Genomic DNA, 19,012 nt, shown 5'->3' with positions numbered 1-19,012 from the left:
GGAGAAGCCATGTGTGAAAAACTAAGTACACCTTATGATTCGATAGCTTGTAGAACCACCTTTAGCAGCAATAACTTGAAGTAATCGTTTTCTGTATGACTATCAGTCTCTCACATCATTGTGGAAGAATTTTGGCCCACTCTTCTTTACAACATTGCTTCAGTTCATTGAAGTTTGTGGGTATTTGTTTATGCACAGCTCTCTTGAGGTCCCACCACAGCATTTCAATCGGGTTGAGGTCTGGACTTTGACTGGGCCATTGCAACACCTTGATTTTTTTCTTTTTCAGCCATTCTGTTGTAGATTTGCTGGTGTGCTTGGGATCATTGTCCTGTTGCCTGATCAATGTCAGCAAAGCTTTAGCTGTTGGACAGATGGCCTCACATTTGACTCTAGAATACTTTGGTATACAGAGGAGTTCATGGTCAACTCAATGACTGCAAGGTGCCCAGGTCCTGTGGCTGCAAAACAAGCCCAAATCATCACCCCTCCACCACCCTGCTTGACGGTTGGTATGAGATGTTTGTACTGATATTCTGTGTTTTGTTTTCACCAGACATGGAAGTGTCCATTATGACCAAACATCTCCACTTTGGTCTCGTCTGTCCAAAGGAGAGTGTTCCAGAGTCTTGTGATTTGTTCAGATGCAACTTTGCAAACCCAAGCCGTGCTACCATGTTCTTTTTAGAGAGAAGAGGCATGCTCCTGGCAGCCCTTCCAAACAAACCATACTTGTTCAGTCTTTTTCTAATTGTACTGTCATGAACTTTAACATTTAACATGCTAACTGAGGCCTGTAGAGTCTGAGATGTAACTCTTGGATTTTTTGCAATTTCTTTGAGCATTGCATGGTCTGACCTTATGGTGAATTTGCTGGGACGTCCAGTTCTGGGAAGATTGGCAACTGTCTTGAATGTTTTCCACTTGTAAATAATCTTCCTCACTGGAGAATAATGGACTTTAAATTGTTTGGAAATGGCCTTATAACCCTTCCCAGATTGATGGGCAGCAACAGTTGCTTCTCTAAGATCATTGCTGATGTCTTTACTCTTTGGCATTGTGTTAAAACACACCTCAGTGCTCCAGACCAGCAAACTCCTAAAACTTTGGCTTTAATAGAATTAGTCACACTTGCTGATGATCAAGGGCATTTGATTAGCAGTACCTGGCTGCTACTTAGCCTCTTCATACCTATGGAAGCAGTAAAGGTGTACTTAGTTTTTCACACAAGCGTGCATGAGACTTTTGTTAATCTTTATATATTCTGTTATTAAATGCATTTTTTTCCTTTTGATGTAAAGTTTCACATAATTGTTCTGGGATGGAAGAAGTAGACTGGTACTTATTCTCATCTAGGAACAGTCACTGAACTCAAATGGGAAGGGGGATTGTAAATGGCAGCCACATGACCAATTAAAATAATGAATTATATGTTATTACATTATGTGTACTGAATTGTATAGACGTTTGGAAAAATGTTGCTGACATATTTTCATCTTCTGAAGCTCTGCTTAGTTCCATGGTCTAATGGGAGCAAATGTCGCTATCCCTAAAAAAGGAAGCGTTAACACTTGTCCTATCTAGAAATATTTAGGCTACACTAGGAAAGGTGGGTAGGTCAGACTTGGATAATGCTGCCATTATCTGAGCCTCTTGCTCCACACACTACAGCTGTGGTCAATGCTCCCTGTTATCTGACTGTTCCCTAGCAACTTCTCTTCGCCTGTCTCAAGGTCATTTCCACATACCATTATGGCAAATGTGGTTTACGATGGCTGATTTGTCTCAATGCCAAGCTTCCAGGAATTCCCTTGCATTTTTGGATTTAGCTTGGTCTAAGATGCTCACAGTTTCCCAGTTGAAACTATGGTTGAGTCTGTCCATGTGTTGTGAGATTAAGGCATTTTCATCGTGTCTTCTGCTGATTGGTGTCAAAACTCAGAGAGCAGCAAGGACTCCACAGTTCAACCTTGAGTTACATGTATTCTCTTCTATTGTATTGGAAACATGTACTTGTTTCATTGGAGCCTATGACAATATTTCTTTTATTTTATTCTTTAATTTTACTGGTTCATTTTACTGGTTCATTTTTTTAAAAGGATTTTTTTTTTCATTATTTGCCTAGAGAATCTACAGGCACTAAGGTGCAAATATAGTAATAAATTAGTGAAGGACTCCCCCCCCCCAATTATTTCTGTGCTATATTCAGCATTAAAAAAATTAAGCACAGTGTTGCAAATATCAGGTTGTTCAAGAATGAGTAATACCTAGCAACCAAAGAGAAGTTTGTTTTAACAGGTAAAATTATCTTTGGAAGTCTGTTTGTGTGTGTATATGTATATCCACATACATACATGCACACACACATGCACATAGATGCACATAGATGCACATACACAGACATACATCCATATCCCTCTCTACTATCTAAATTCAATTGTTGGATTTTGTTTCTCACAAAAGATGTTAGTGTTATCTTCTGGTTGCTTTCAGGAAAAGCTAAATTGCAACTTCAGTGATTATGGGTATGTCTGATTTATCTGCTAACACATACTGTGCATAAAAGAAGTAAGTTTGTTCAAAAGCTTTGAAGTACCCGGTTTAGCCTCTGAACAGAGCTTCCCTTCGCCCTTGGATGTTGCCCAGGATCGAAGCTGGAGTCTATTTGGGGAGGAGGAAGCTCCCCTTTTGTGCTTGGCATTTCCACGTAGCCACTACTGAGAGTCTGTTTCTTGACAAGGTTTCCGTGATACACAGAGCAGCACTTGTAGATTTTGGCTACGCTCCTGCTCTGAATAAGAACACGAATCAACAGAAGTGCTTGTGAGATTCACTTTTTCCTATTCGGTTGGCCCAGTTTGAAAGATTGGTACGTAGAAACTACAAAATGTACTGTGAATAACAAGGCTAGTCAAGAATATGAATTGTCAGGACTGGGCAATCCTGAATATGTATATAATAATAATAATCTATAGTTTGCTTGCTATACCGGGAACATAAGCCAGGATGTAATGATCATTCCCTTGGCAGTTTCTAGTACATAGGCAGTGTTGTTTAATTGCAGCAACAACAACAACACATTTCTGTCATGCTGAAACATGATTTGGGGTAATTAAGGGTTGACCTTTGTGTATGTAAAACTCATTCGCTTCTAACTCTCAAACCAAATTCTCAGCCCAGAAGCCTTCACTTTTACATGTTTATCTTTTATATAAAGTTGAGGGCTTTCACAATTCCTTTAAGGAAAAAGAAGATTCCACCTGCCCAAGGTCTGCCAATCTTTGCTCTGCAACCAAAAAAGAGAGAGAAGAAAGATGCTCATGGTTTGAGTGAACAAAGTCAAGTTTGATAGATGGAAGCCAGAAAGAAAGATGCGAATGGGATCAGGAACTCATAGCTCTTCCGAGATACAGGGTTCAGTCAGCGGGAACGTAGTAAAGGAGCGTAGGACGTGTATTTGAGAAATCTCATGCACTCCAAGTTCCCTGAGAAAAGTATGAAAAAAATGTCCTCTATGTACGTAGAAGCAGAAAAAGAAAAACAATAATTGTAATAATTTAAAATTAATTTCTTAAACTCATAGAAAAAAATTGTATCACCCCCTTTCTTTTGGGCTTACAGAAGAAAAGTGGCTGAGATAGTGGCTTCAAAAGCAAGACTCCCAAATGTCAAGAAGGACAGACATAGCCTTGGCGGCCATCCCATCCTGGGTTGTTTAGCTCCTTTTGGGGGCCCCAGCAGTGCTCGAGCACCCTTGGACCCTACTTTCATATAATGCCACTTCAGGAGACATAGGGCGGCATGGCAAATGTGTAACCAAATAAAATATATAAAAGTTTAAGGAGCGTCCAACTTTCGTCAGTTAAGTTCTTGGCGCTAAAAATAAATTAAGTACCAGTCAGGCCATGCTTTCAGGGCATTTGGGGCTTGTGACTGAAGCAGCTTTGTTTCTGCTAGGCAGAATTGGATACAAATGATATATAGGGCTTTATGTATTAGAATCTGACCTGGAATGTAGTCCAGAAATGAACTGGGGGACCACTATGCCAATAACATGAACATGTCCCAATACTGGCATGATACAATCATTATTTCCTCTATATATATTTATCTGTGGCATTTATAGCCAGATTGGCTAAGTGAAGACATTTTTGGAACTATAAGTGGGAGCAACTCACAGGTTGTACCTAATCAATGTTTGCGAGCTTTGGAAACCATTGTTTGGATCCACAGAAAGTAGATGTTGTGTTTATTTTGGAATAGATTGATAGATACTGTAGAGGCCAACCAACTGAGGAATAATTTTTACACCTGCCCTGTAATAGTAATTGGGAGTCAGGTGGCAATAATAATAATTCATAATTGCAAAATTCTGAAAATAACCTCCAGGATTTATTTACAGCCGACTGAAACTTCCTTTTAACTCAGTCTAAATCAATAAATTTAAACCTTAGGCTCCCAGTTGATCTAGAGGTTTATAGGTTTGGCTTCATGTTCTAGATGTCATGCGCTACATGGAATTCTAGAGTAATTAATTTTTCAGGCAATATCATCTGAATTAGGTCTTGGAAAATCTTTCAGAGATGCCATTATGTTTACTTGCTTGGGCACATCATGTATCCCTTTGGAAAAAATAGCTCCACCTAGAATCTTCACAGCTTTCCATGATATGCTTGTCCAGCTGCCTCCTGTTTTTTATCCCTAAGGTCTTTCAGTAACTACAGAAATGAAGGGGATTTCTTTCTATTTCTTCTTCTTCAGAGTTCAAATGAATAATGATTCTGTCAGTACTTGGTGTGCTTCTAATGAGTTCTTCTGGTTGAAAGAACATACCACTTCATTACTTCATTGCTTCTTCATTACTGATCTTGAAATTCTGAAAGCTATTCTACTTGTTGATCAGTGGACGTGAATCTAAAATAAGCATAATTTTTACCTTCTATGGCTCCAACAGTGATCAAATTTCCTTTACATACTATTCCTTACTCCTTTTTTCACTTTCCTTAATATTACTAACCCAAATGAGCATGTATGAATGTATGTATGTATGTATGTACCATAACCTAAAATGCGGGAATAATAAATAAAAAGAATGAACCAACATGCATCCAGGAAAAATCTTTGCTAAAGTTTGACTTTTCTGCCCCCCTAAGGGGAAATTATTACATTGGTATGGCTATCAAGCTGTTTTTTTTAGAGCCAAATGAAGTTAGGAATGTTGAATTTAGTCTTGCAATAAACTGAATATTTTTGCAGGGTCCATCTGTTGTGGTTTTCTTTTGTTTCCCCAGCCATGATTAGCTACTTTGCACTGCTTTAATTACTGAACCACTGTGAGTGAACAAAGTAAAACTAGACTCAGCAGATTCCCAAAGGATTTTGAGAGGCGATTGCTCATTGCCAGGAGTGGGTGTCCCTTCCAGGTCCTCTGTGTCTTGCGTGACTAAAGCTACCCAGTGAGCTTATTCAGAGGTCTAAAGGTCAGAACATCTTTGGGATTTGTTGTTGTTGAGTCGTTAAGTCGTGTCCGACTCTTCGTGACCCCATAAACCATATTGCGCCAGGCCTTCCTGTCCTTCACTGCCTCCCTGAGTTTGCCCAGTTTCATGCTCAATCATTGGGATGGCTCACTGAATTATTGTGGTTTCTGGCCTGAGTTTGCTGAGTGCTTCTTGGTACACAGTCTTCCAGGAAAGGATGCAAAAAATCTCTTTAAAGCTAAGTCTTAAAGAGGCTGGTTTACCAGGGCTAAAGGAGGAAAACAAAGAGAAGGGGATTCACTGACCTTGTTCATTTCAACCTGTCACTATAGCCTAGGACTCCGGAACCATCCGTACTACCTGGATCAGGATGTCCTGGCAGTCTCCAGAACTGTAACCACCCATAAGTGAAAAATCTAGAAAGAGTTGGCTTTGATTCAGATCTGCTGACTGACTTCTATGCTTTCCATAACTTCAAGATGAGTTAGCAATCTCAGTGATTAAAAGGCGAGGGGGGGGGGGCCATCAGAGAAAACTCGGTTCCTTCTTGTGATAAGTAGATACCAGTTACTCCTTAAAATAATAATAAATTTAAAATAATCAGAGTCATAATGATTAATGCCACTCTGTGTTAGGCTCCCAAACTCTTTTCTGAGATTCTTTTGGAAGCATCGGCTGTGGGGAGGGGGAGCAGCTTTCCCGAGAATGGCACCAGTGTTCTGGAGTGGTCAACTTTACTGGATCTGGACACCAACAGCAAAAAATGTTATTTAAAATATTATTTAATAATACCCAGCCTAAAGCATGAAAAGTTCTGTGCTGTTTAATGGGAAATTAGCAATCTGCATTTGTTGGCTAACCCCAAGACCACCTGCTCTGAAGTGAATCGGCCCATCCTGGAAGAACTGGCCAGGTAGTTCCCCTGTAGGTCCCATCTCGGACAGATTTCCATCTCCATCCGTAGCATGGCCTCCTCAATGATGTCGAACCTCCTGCAACACAACTTGCCCCAATATAGCACTACTTCCTCCCTACTGATTTTCTGAAAAGAAGTGGAAACCTGGCTCTGGGAGGGAGAATTTACAGGGGTGTTAAATTTCTCTTTAGGATCTACCCCTGTTGATTAGCTCCATTGTAATGTATATGATTTATTATTTGTTAAGACCATGTAACAATTATTTGGATGCATTAACACTTCTATTATATCACACTTCTTGCACCACAGTAGTAGCCAATATGAGTACCAAAGAAATTCATAGGGACTGCCAACAAGATTAGGGACTGCCAACAAGATTCAAAGAATCATTTATGTAGAAAACCATTTGTGATGGTTGATTTCTCATCTAAGGACTGATAGAACTTGCATAGCTATTACAATTTTCAGAATTATTGGATAAAACACAGATGTTGCATGTTCAGTTCTGTCTGGATGTACTAAAATTCTGAAGTAGCACTTCTATAGGATATTTCCTGTCTAGCTTTAATGTCCTATAATTCCCATGCTTCCATAAGCAATTGTATCATAGATCCATATGTGAAGAAACCTATACAGCAGGAATGTGCACTTTTTTGATACAAGGGCCCTATTTAAATTATTTGTAGGATACCACCCTCCCCCCACCAAAAAATGGATCACAAACTTTAAATGTTATTTTATTTTTCACTTCAAAACAGGCAGTCCTTGACTTATGATCATAATTGGGACTGGAATTTCAATTGCTTAGCAATGTGGTCATAAAGCGAGATGTCACATGACCACATCACTTAGCAATGGCAGTCCCAGTTGCTGTCGTTAACTGCAAATTGCAGGTTGTTAAGCGTATACTCACCCCAATCTAAGCCATTCTGTTGTTGTTTTGTACTGCATCTGCTGTTGATGAAACTTCTGTTTGTGGGAACCAGGGACCTTAGAAAAACAATGGTTTAGACAGTGCAGAGTATGATGTCTAATGTCGGGTTTTTTCTTTCTTTAACAGACCACCAGTTGTCTTGGTACTTGGCAGTCATTCCTGTGACTCTGGCTGCTCTCATCATAGGAGGAATATACATGAGTAAATACTGGAAGCAAAGATCTACCAAGGGATATGTTCATGCCAGCTCCTAAAGAATATACTTTTATTCTGCCTTTTTTATTTTAGCATCCAAAAAGATTTTCTCATATGTCCTAATGTATCTAAAGTCTTCTTGGTTGTAAACAGAAATGAAGCTGAGGTTTTGATGCTTGTTGAAGGAAATCTAATGCAAGTTTCCACGATGGTAAAAATATAATAAATAACTCTTTGTCTTTTAATTTTAGCCCTAGATTTACCACTGAAACTTGATATGGTAAAGTAAGTTTAACATTAGTAAACATACATCAACCTTGGTCTTATTTATTTTTTATAGTAATGAGGGGGCTGTATGTGTGTATGATTTATAAATCATATTGAACTTTTTGAAAACAGTATAATTAAAGAAAGTTAAAGACATAGAGAGAGACGAAGATTGGGGGGAGAGAGAGAGACTTTTAGTTACTATAAAAAAAAGTCAGATGTGTTTTAAAAAAAACTAAACAAAATTACCCTTCCAAAGAAAAAAATAAATAGTGATCATATAGATCAGTTAAAATTCCAAACTTTTACTTCCTCAGTACCAAAATCTTAGTTTTATGTTAGGCTCTCTTTCATAAGATTCCTGATATATCACCAACCAAAGAGGAGCCACTCTCTCCTTAAATATTTTATACCACTCTATAGCTATCCTGTTTGGCCCAAGGCTCTTTCTAGATTTTATTGTGTAAATTTCCATTTTAATGTCCCACCAGTTCTAAAGCAGCATGACTGGGATGACCTGATTTTCAAGGTTAAAAACTGGGACATGTTAATTAATTAATTAATAGTAATCTCTCATTCAGTTTCCAAAGAGTCCCAGGCAAAAAGTATCAGGAAATTTTTTTAAAAAAGAAGGCCACATGCTAGATCTGATTTTTGTCTGGGGGCAGAGGTGACATGATCTGGGCTGGGAGACATTACCATCTGTCCCTTATCATGGTAAGATCATTCTCTGATTGCTTTAGAATTGACTAGTGCCATCACTCTCTTCAGAGGAAAGAGTTTACTCTCAGTTTACTCTCCCAAGGTATCTAGCAGAACCTTTAGGCTTCCAAAGGGCACTTGGGGAATTTCTTGAGACCATGATTGGCTGTTCTACTGAGTCTTTAGCTGCCTGCAGGAATAGGGAGGAAACACTTCCATCTGACAGCATTGCACCTGAGTGGCCTTTCCTAGTTTGTCAATTTGGGGCAGCTTCTTGGTTTCCTAAGGAGCTCTGAGAGATGAATTGAATTAGGAAACATCTCGAGTGCTTCTGGTGGAAGACACAAAGTCAGACTTATGTGTGAACCTACACCATGGCAATAACAGCATCAGTATTTCTTTGTCTTGTTGCATCTACAGAATGCTGGGCACCAGGCCCTTTTTAAAATGAGCCAGACCACATTAGGAAAGGATGGGCCAGAAGAACATCTTCTGAGCCACTGTGAAAATTGTATGGGCATGTGGAGGATAACTTTGTTAGGATCCAGAGCTGGACACTTGTTGAGCAAGTCCTGATGAACTGACAGAGACCAAGAGAGCAAGAAGTTCTCCTCATAGTTACTTGTGCCTTGTTTACCTCTTGCTTGGACTATTGCAATGTGCCCTACCTGGGGCTGCCCTTGAAGCAGTCAGAGAATACAGCTGGTCCAGAATGCAGCAACTTGAATAGTCATAGATACCTCTTGATTCACCCATATAACACCCCTATTTCAAGAGCTGTAGTGGTTGCCAGTTGGCTGCTAGGTACAAGTCAAGTGCTGGTTGTCACTTTTAAAGCCTTACACAGCTCAGGATCTGGGACCCTGGGTCTCTGGGACCACCTACTCCCAATTTTATCTGTCCATCCAATAAGATCTGGTACAGCAGGTTCTCTCCCTCAGGTAATGTTATCCACAGGGATCACAGAAGTGAGCCTTCTCAGTTGCCCTGCCTCTGTAGAATAGCAGTTCCCTAGAAACCTGAATGTCTCTTACCCAGCTTATAGAAAGTTCACTGAAATATGACTTTCACCAGGCCTTGTGGGTGGATGTTTTAATGTTTTTCCTTTGGCATTGGAATTTTTGTCTTATATAATGTGTCCAGTATAAGCAAAGCTCTTGGTGTTGATTTGTGTAGATGTGCTTCGCTTTTTACTATTGCATTTTTGTTCTTTTTTGTCACCTATTACTGCATTGTCAGTAACTGTAGTGGCCAGTAAACTCACCAGAAGCAAGCCATTAATTATAATTGCTTTTGTTTTAAAAAAGAAAAAGTGTTTTAAACAGTGTCATTTGTTTTTTCAAGCCAATTATTCACGCCATAATGACCAAACTATGTTTCTCTAAAGAAATCCCTATAATTTTTATGATTTGTTTGAGTTGCTTTATTTTTAAAGTATTAATACCATAACTCTGCATTTGTAGATTAAGGCATTATTAACTATGATTATATAAATTTTATTGTATTTGTAATGTTTTGTTTTACAATGGATGTTGATACCAGAGAATGAAAAACAAATGTGTTGAATCATTTGCTTTTGGGGAGAAGTTTAGAAAGGAAGCATAATATTATTTTCCAGAAATAATTTGGCTTGGCAGCCATATATACCAGTAAGCAATGTGATGACTGCTTTAACAACATTCTTACTTTCAGAGCTTCTCATATTAATGGATCCACTTCATGTCAAACCAAGAAATCTGCTTCTTTTGTTCATTAAATTTGGGATATGACTGTTTTATGAGATATTGTTATGCATGTTCGGATTTCCTTCACACAGAACCTAATTATTCTAAATGTAGCTTCATTATCTTATTGATTACAACCATTTTGCACAAGAATTTTATACAATGTAACATCCTGCTTCAGGTTTCAACTACACACACTCAAACATGGTTGCTATGGTGCTAGCAATTTTACTTCAAGGCTGAAGAGATAACAGCAAACAAAGGAATTAAAAAACAAAACAGCAGCTTGCCTGAAAAGTCTGCTTTGAAATAGGAAGCACAGAAGAATGGTCCAAATCCAATCCAGGGTTCTGAGAGCCAGGTGAGGCTTGTCAGCTGGTGCAGAGCTCAGAGGTTCAAGGTTTCTTTCAGAAACAGGCACATCACACAAGAGCCAGCAAAGGGAGCATGGGTCAGAGCTGCTGCTTAAATCAGGCTTCGGCCAGCTGTCTTTAATCAAGGGATTTACTCCCTTGCTTGGCAAGAGGCCTTATAAAATATCTTTGCTCTGCTCTTTGCTCTACTTCCTAGGTACAAAGTTTTGGCACCAAAAGATCTATAAATGTTTTATACCAGTCTATAGGAAATCCATCCAATCCTGATGTTTTTTCACTTGTCATTTTTAAAATTATTTGTTTAATCTGTACCTCAAATAATGGAGCAAACAAAAATTGTTTTTGTGTATCATCTAAGTATAGTAAGTTTATATTATTTAGAAAGGTCACAGTGTCCTCACTTGATATATTCTCTGGTTTGCTATATAATTTTCAATAGAATTTAAAAAACTGACAATTTATATCCTTTGAAGATTTATATATTTCATCTCTTTCACCCCTAATAATTGGAATCATTGCCCTATCTTTTGCTTTAAGTGATTAGCCAAAATTTTACCAGTTCTTTTGCCATTTTCCCAATAACTGTTGTAAACATGTTAACATGAATTCTGTCTGCTGTGATATTATAGTATTTAATTCATATTCCTTCTTTATTTCTGTGTACAAGGTAGTAGATGGGCATCTAACCATCTCTGCCCATAACTATTTCAATTAATCTTTCAAATTGTTTTCCCTTTTATTTTTAATCTTATTTTTATATGATGCACTAGTAATAATTTGACCTCGGATATAAGATTTATATGATTCCCATTCAAAAATTTGAGCACTTGATGTTTTTGAATTCATATCAAAGTATTGCAAAACCTCTACCCACATTCGTTGTACAAACTCTTTATCATTCAACAAGGAGATATTGAAATATGAATTTCTGAATACTTTGACTGGTTTCTGAAACATACAATTCAAAATAATTGCACTATGGTCTGATACATAACAAACATCAATATTACATTCTTGAATTTGATGATATAGAGTTGATGATATTAAAAATTAATCAAGCCTATAAAAATTCTGGTGCACACTTGAATAAAATGTATATTCTCTTTTAATTTGTTACCTCAAACACCAAGAATCTATTAAATTCACTTCTTCCACATAGGCCTTAATTGTTTCCCTCACTGATGATTGTTTTTTTTTTCATACCAGTGTATTTCTATCAAGCTCTGAGTCCAATATTTCATTTATCTTCACCTATTATCACGATCACAGCCAAAGCCAAAGTAAGACATCAATCTATCCTGATTTTACTAAAGAGGTGTTTGGAAAAAAAAGGATGTTCACAAAAACTCAAAATCTTGCTAGATTTGCACAACTACAAAAATACAGAAACAGTTGGCTTTGATTCAAATCTGTTGACTGACTTCTATGTCTTCCATAGCTTCTAGATGAGTTATCAATCTCAGTGCTTAAAAAAAAAACATGTTTTTTTCTGAAGCAGATTCAAGTATCTCCCTTAGCAGTTGCTATGAACTGAGGCATAATCAGGCTTATCCATTAGCAGATTTCAGCGATAGGATAAAGACCGCTACACTCAATGGATTCTCAAATTTGTGAATCTGATCTTGATGATTGATATAGAATGTAGCTGGAAAGGCCAGGAAATATTGAATTTTTTCTATGAGTTTAAGAAATTAATTTTAAATTATTACACATTTTTAAATTATTACAATTATTGTTTTTCTTTTTCTGCTTCTACATACATAGAGGACATTTTTTTCATACTTTTCTCAGGGAACTTGGAGTGCATGAGATTTCTCAAATACACGTCCTACGCTCCTTTACTGCATTCCCGCTGACTGAACCCTGTATCTCGGAAGAGCTATGAGTTCCTGATCCCATTCGCATCTTTCTTTATTTCTGGCTTCCATCTATCAAACTTGACTTTGTTCACTCAAACCATGAGCATCTTTCTTCTCTCTCTTTTTTGGTTGCAGAGCAAAGATTGGCAGACCTTGGGCAGGTGGAATCTTCTTTTTCCTTAAAGGAATTGTGAAAGCCCTCAACTTTATATAAAAGATAAACATGTAAAAGTGAAGGCTTCTGGGCTGAGAATTTGGTTTGAGAGTTAGAAGCGAATGAGTTTTACATACACAAAGGTCAACCCTTAATTACCCCAAATCATGTTTCAGCATGACAGAAATGTGTTGTTGTTGTTGTTGCTGCAATTAAACAACACTGCCTATGTACTAGAAACTGCCAAGGGAATGATCATTACATCCTGGCTTATGTTCCCGGTATAGCAAGCAAACTATAGATTATTATTATTATATACATATTCAGGATTGCCCAGTCCTGACAATTCATATTCTTGACTAGCCTTGTTATTCACAGTACATTTTGTAGTTTCTACGTACCAATCTTTCAAACTGGGCCAACCGAACAGGAAAAAGTGAATCTCACAAGCACTTCTGTTGATTCGTGTTCTTATTCAGAGCAGGAGCGTAGCCAAAATCTACAAGTGCTGCTCTGTGTATCACGGAAACCTTGTCAAGAAACAGACTCTCAGTAGTGGCTACGTGGAAATGCCAAGCACAAAAGGGGAGCTTCCTCCTCCCCAAATAGACTCCAGCTTCGATCCTGGGCAACATCCAAGGGCGAAGGGAAGCTCTGTTCAGAGGCTAAACCGGGTACTTCAAAGCTTTTGAACAAACTTACTTCTTTTATGCACAGTATGTGTTAGCAGATAAATCAGACATACCCATAATCACTGAAGCTGCAATTTAGCTTTTCTTGAAAGCAACCAGAAGATAACACTAACATCTTTTGTGAGAAACAAAATCCAACAATTGAATTTAGACAGTAGAGAGGGATAGATAGACAGAGTGTCTGTGTGCCTGTGTGTGTCCATGTATACACATGTACATATATATACACACACAACACACACACACACATGGTTCAAAAGATAACCTATTAAAACAAACTTCTCTTTGGCTGCTAGGCATTACTCATTCTTGAAGAACCTAGTAATTGCAACACTCTACTTAACTTTTTTAATGCTGAATATAGCACAGAAATAATTTGGGGGGGGAGTCCTTCAGTGGTTTATTACTATATTTGCCCTTAGTGCCTGTAGATTCTCTAGGCAAATAATAATGAAAAAACCCATATCCTTATTTAAAAAAATGAACCAGTAAAATTAAAGAATAAAATAAATGAAATATTGTCATAGGCTCCAATGAAACATTTGAGGAATAATAAACTACCAAAACAAGTACATGTTTCCAATACAGTAGAAGAGAATACATGTAGCTCAGGGTTGAACTGTGGAGTCCTTGCTGCTCTCTGAGCTTTGACACTAATCAGCAGTCAGAAGACATAATCAAAATGGCTTAATCTCACAACGCATGGACAGATTCAACCATAGTTTCAACTGGGAAACTGAGCATCCTAGACCAGCTACATCCAAAAATCCAAGGGAATTCCTGGAAGCTTGGCATTGAGACAAATCAGCCATCAATATGCACATAAACCACATTTGCCATAATGGTATGTAGAAATGACCTTGGGAGACTGGACGAAGAGATGGTCCTAGGGAACCATCAGATAACAGGGAGTATTGCCCACAGCTGTAGTGTGTGGAGCAAAAGGCTCAGAAGTCTGGTCTACCTGGGAAGGCTGACATTTACACACCATTCAAAAGAAACAATAAAAATGCTGAGAAGGAAACAAAAAGACCAGAATATATCCTTGGGAGACTGGGTGAAGAGATTTTGCTAGGGAACGGTCAGATAACCAGGAGCATAGCCCACAGCTGCATAGTAGCTGGAGCAAGAAGCTCAGAAGGGACCTTTCCTAAGTTATTGGGCTGTAAAGGTGATGGTGGGAGAATTGTACTTTCAGACTTGCAAGATCCTGTTAATGTAGCTTTACAATAAAGTAGAAGTAGCTCATCTGGTCATGTTTCCTGTCTGGTCTACCTGGGAAGGCTGACATTTACATACCATTCAAAAGACAATAAAAAAGCTAAGAAGGAAACAAAAAGACCAGAACACATCCTCTCCAGCAACCAACACCTAGCTAAGCAGGGATTAACACTAGACAAACAATCTGGCAGAAAACAACATCCTAATCAAGGAACTATCAAGGAGAACCCACCACCCACACTGGCAGGGCAAGCTATTGCATATAAATAGGGAGCAAACCCTACGCTCACTTTCATTAGCTAATCAGGTAACGAAAGGTCTGCAAGCAAACAACCAAGCTCAGACAGCACCAAGGACTCCACAAATATATGTTTGGTGTATTTTGTTATTAATCAAGTATTGTATTTTCCCTTAAAGAAAATTTCCCCATGTGGGCAACACTGTAGCCTGATAATTTAAAATTTCAGGTCTCTGTATCTCAGTTATCTGTTTTTATCCTCTCAGTTTTTGGTGGATATATCTCTTCTTACCACATTGCAGACCTATGTCATAAACAGGAGCTCAATCATGTTCTCATTTCTAATTTTTTTAGTTCTGCTGGTGGCAATAATTGTTCATTATTCTTCAGTGACTGGAGAAAGATAGGGGTGCCTTTCCCTCATCTCTCAAAATGTTTCTACCAATATACTGCAGTCCCACACAAGTCACACAGAGTAAGAGCTCACCTACATTTTGCCAGTAACTATGATAGAAAAGCAAGATGTTTATGCCACCACTGGATCTTTGGAATATAATCTAAAAAAGCCTTGCCCAATGACTGAAATTCTACTAGCTGTGACAGAATCTTCTGATGATAGAATGTCACATAAATGCTGTGTCAAGCATGCAAGACAATTTCTGATATTCATACCTTGGGACTGCAGTTGATTCATTTCCCATGGTGACGCTAAGCAGCATGATTTTGGAATATATATTCTTCCAACCAAAAACATTTTTGTCTTATCTACTTCGGAAGAAGCTGCATGCTGTTGGGAGAAGGCCGACTCTTAGCTTAGAGTTTTCTCTTACTGTATATTCAGCATTGTCACTACGACCTAAGTTAGAATGAGGCAACAAATATACTTTCTTAGTGGTGGCTGATTCACTATCTGTGGCCACTTCTGTTCACAATGACCCAATTTCTAGTAAGCTTCAGTAATGAATAGTTCCAGAACTGGATACAAGGAGTTTCATTCCATTAGTGTGGATGGCAGAAAAAGTGAATAAGGCTAATTAAACCAGATGACAGCAGAAGTTATACTGTATTATCATACATATAACAGACAAATCTGTTATAGAGGTGTTCTCTAGAGAATGTTGAACAAGAAAGAATAAGTAAGTTGCAGTTACTCCCCAAGATAAAATCTATAGAAAGACCAGGGATGGTTTTTGCAAAGGAGGCATAGGCCTATGGAGGACACAGAATCTAATAAGATAGAAAACACATCAATACACTACTTCACAGAATCATGGTGGGAAGAAATAGCAGTGCCAAAAGTACATTAACACCAGAACCATAACATGTTCCCTTTACCAAAACCTGACAAGTCATCTTGGAATTAAGAAATTCAGATGGAAAGTGTTGAAATAATGGGAAGCTTCACTTGCTTTACATCATCAATTAGATTTATGTAAGTTCAGGGGAAAGAAAGATGCAGTAAACGCCTGCTTTTGATTAGTTATTCAAAGAACCTAGTAGTTGGCAGATAACAGTGTGGACATAATTCCAAACAATGTTCAGGAATATGAGATACATGTGTTATTGAACCAGCTGACAATTCACATGTATTTACAACTTCAATTTAAATGGCAATGGAAACTTGCCAGAAAGTCCAAGCCATCATATTTAAATATAAAAGAGAAAACTTCTCAAAAATAAGAGGACTAAGTATAAGGAAGCTGAAAAAGTAGTCTCAGATCTCTTCAAGATTCTTGGAAGTTAAAACCACAACAATAGAAACTCATATGGAATGCAGACCGCAGTTCAAGAGAATGCCTATGTGGTTAACAAAATGCATTCCTAAAAGTGCACACAAAAGGTAAGGTAACACCCTCCCCAGCACAAGGTATATGCAGCAGTGGCTGAAGAGGACAGAAGGGAAGCCTCATTGCTCTAGCATGATAGTGATGGAATGTCTCCTTGGATGCCTGAAGAAACAAAGCAGCCCGTGAAGGTGAGTGATCTGGGGATGGTTGATCCTGAAAGTTGGAGGCTTTCTTGGTCCTGTCTCCTTATGGAAGAGGGATACTTCTACAAGGCAATTTCCTTCTGTCTAGAGTGAATCTTCTCCATCCATAACATAACAACTATGTTAATAACATGCAATTTGTTGTCCAAACAATTTTAATCATAACTTATGAACATTGGGCCAATTCCACAGTGGTTACAGGCAGGTGGTAAGGATGTGCAGTCCTAGAATGGGGCCTGTAGAAAGAGGTCAAAGTGCAGGAAAACAGTATAAAAATACTGTTCAAATTGCAAAGCTGGAAATGTGCAGCACTCAGATCTATGCCCTTTGCTACATCAAAGTCTTGTGTTAGTTATAACCACAAGGTGGTTGTGGCAAATATTTTTGTTCTTCCTGAAGTACAATGTGAAGAAAGTTATCTCCCTCCACCAGCTGCATTTAATATTGCCAGGTGAACAAGAATAATAACAGAAAGCAACGTAAGCTGAAACTGAAATGTTTAAGGAGTTGAAAGCAGAAGAACCTGACATTCACCCCCCAAGTCACTTTCCTCCCACTTACATTCTGTTGATGCAGTCTTTCTCTTGGGGCAGATCTTCTGGCAATGTAACATCAATTCATTTCAACCAATTAACATTTAATTATAATATCTATAATTTGGGAACAGATGCTCCTCGAGAAAATCTATCCATGTGGTCACTAAGAGTTGACTCTGACTTGATGACACACAATCAATCCATCAAATATATAAAGAAAATATAAGAGGGCCTTTTCCCACAGCTCAGTTAATAAACTTTCAATGATCTTTGAGCTGACAGAAAATGATATCAAAATTTGCCATCCCTACTGCCAATCCCTACCTTCTTTGTATAGCCTCTTTTCTGCCTTGCCACCAAATAACAATGTTAGATGTGCAGGATAAATGAAGTCTGTGGTTAAACCATCTGGATGTGCTGCTGCCTGTCCTTTTCTTCATAGCAACAGCTGCCAAAATTTGCTCTTGGCTTTGAATAATCAGCTAACCACCAGGGAAAATCAGAGTGAATTTTGAAAAAGCACAAAAGCCGGATTCCCTGGTTTTGCCAGTGTGCACTGGGAGTAGGGCTGTAGCCTTCTTTCAAAACTCCACACCCGAACATGCCTTCAGCTCCCAAATTTAACCCAGGTGCAACATTATGAAAGACATTTGCCAGCACACCCGCACACACACTGATGAGCTGATCTGTGGGCTGGTGGTGGTGCTGGACAGTCTGCCTCTTTCAAGACTGCCTGGAGCTACCTTCTGGACAACAGATCTGTGGACTCTGGAAGGCAAAAACTACAGTAGGAGGACCTGGCTCTTTGGAATCTGCCAGGGAATGATTATCCTGTGGTCAGGTAGAAGTGATGAAAGGCCCTGGGAGATTCTCCAAGCAATTAAAGTTGCAGACATTATTACAAATTACTATGTTAGTATGTTTTTAATATTGTTGCACATCTATTTTTTTATGAAAAGGTTCTTCATGAATGGATAGGCATTGCAAACATTTGTTACATATTCTTCTTGGTTAGAAAATAAATTCACCTTTTAAAATGGATTTTTGTGAATTAGAACATCCCCTACCATTATGTCTTTACTTGTTTAAAAATTGTCTGGAATGTTGATAGGAGATACCAAAATAAGCAGAAAATGGCATCAATTCTATCATAATCGTGTTCCCCTCAATTAATCAAGAAATGCAACAAATGAATTCTTTGTAGGTGTCTACAAGTTGCTGGTCCCAATTATGGTCACTAAACGAGGACTACCTGTATAACTTCCCAAGATGTTTTCCTTTACATCCTTTAAAAATAATCTGCATGGGACTAACTAAAGTGTTATGAAGTCATCTTCCTTTGAGTAAATAGAATGTAGCATATAAATTAAACTAAGAAAAAATATAGAAAAGATGAGAGTTATGTTATGCTGCAATGAGTTCCTGGTTGCTGAATCTTGTGGCATGATTCTCCAGCATATATTTGCTGGCACACTCAGAAAAATAAAACTTTATATAATTCTCAGGAATTAAAAACAACTATAAAATGAGAAGTAGCCTGCTACACCTTAATTTCATCACATCCTGCTCAGTTTTGTTCTGTAACATTTTAAAAGCTGACTGATAAACTGTGATGTCTTAGATGCCTGTGATTCTCATGACCTCTTTCACTGTCATGAAAAAGAGTCATATGGTTTTTCTTTCCAACTTTATTACAAACAAACTGTTTTGCTTGCTATATATGTCATACT

At 38.2% G+C, this 19,012-nt stretch overlaps 1 protein-coding gene across 13 annotated transcripts in view; it reads left to right on the top strand.

Moving 5' to 3' along the window:
• The window catches only part of LOC112542425 (interleukin-1 receptor type 1-like), a 28,434-nt gene extending 16,688 nt beyond the window's left edge, over positions 1 to 11,746 (top strand). For 6 of the 13 annotated variants that reach the window (XM_088136597.1, XM_088136595.1, XM_088136596.1 and 3 more), the window contains one exon: positions 557 to 1,623. In XM_088136597.1, coding sequence (XP_087992723.1) covers positions 557 to 765 — 209 coding nt within the window. In that variant the 3' untranslated portion in view covers positions 766 to 1,623. Of the gene's footprint in view, positions 1 to 289; positions 513 to 556; positions 1,624 to 5,291; positions 5,481 to 7,456 lie in introns of those variants that run through there. The other 7 variants (XR_015795414.1, XR_015795415.1, XR_015795416.1 and 4 more) reach the window with 7 other exon arrangements.
• Positions 11,747 to 19,012: the final 7,266 nt, after the last annotated feature.

Source organism: Python bivittatus, unplaced genomic scaffold, assembly GCF_059951505.1.
Source record: "Python bivittatus isolate LINGU-HERP-01145 unplaced genomic scaffold, Pbiv_v1 ctg000060_np1212, whole genome shotgun sequence".
Lineage (NCBI taxonomy): Eukaryota > Metazoa > Chordata > Lepidosauria > Squamata > Pythonidae > Python > Python bivittatus.
The sequence above is the reverse complement of the archived record's forward strand: the minus strand, read 5'-3'. Positions and strand labels throughout refer to the sequence as shown.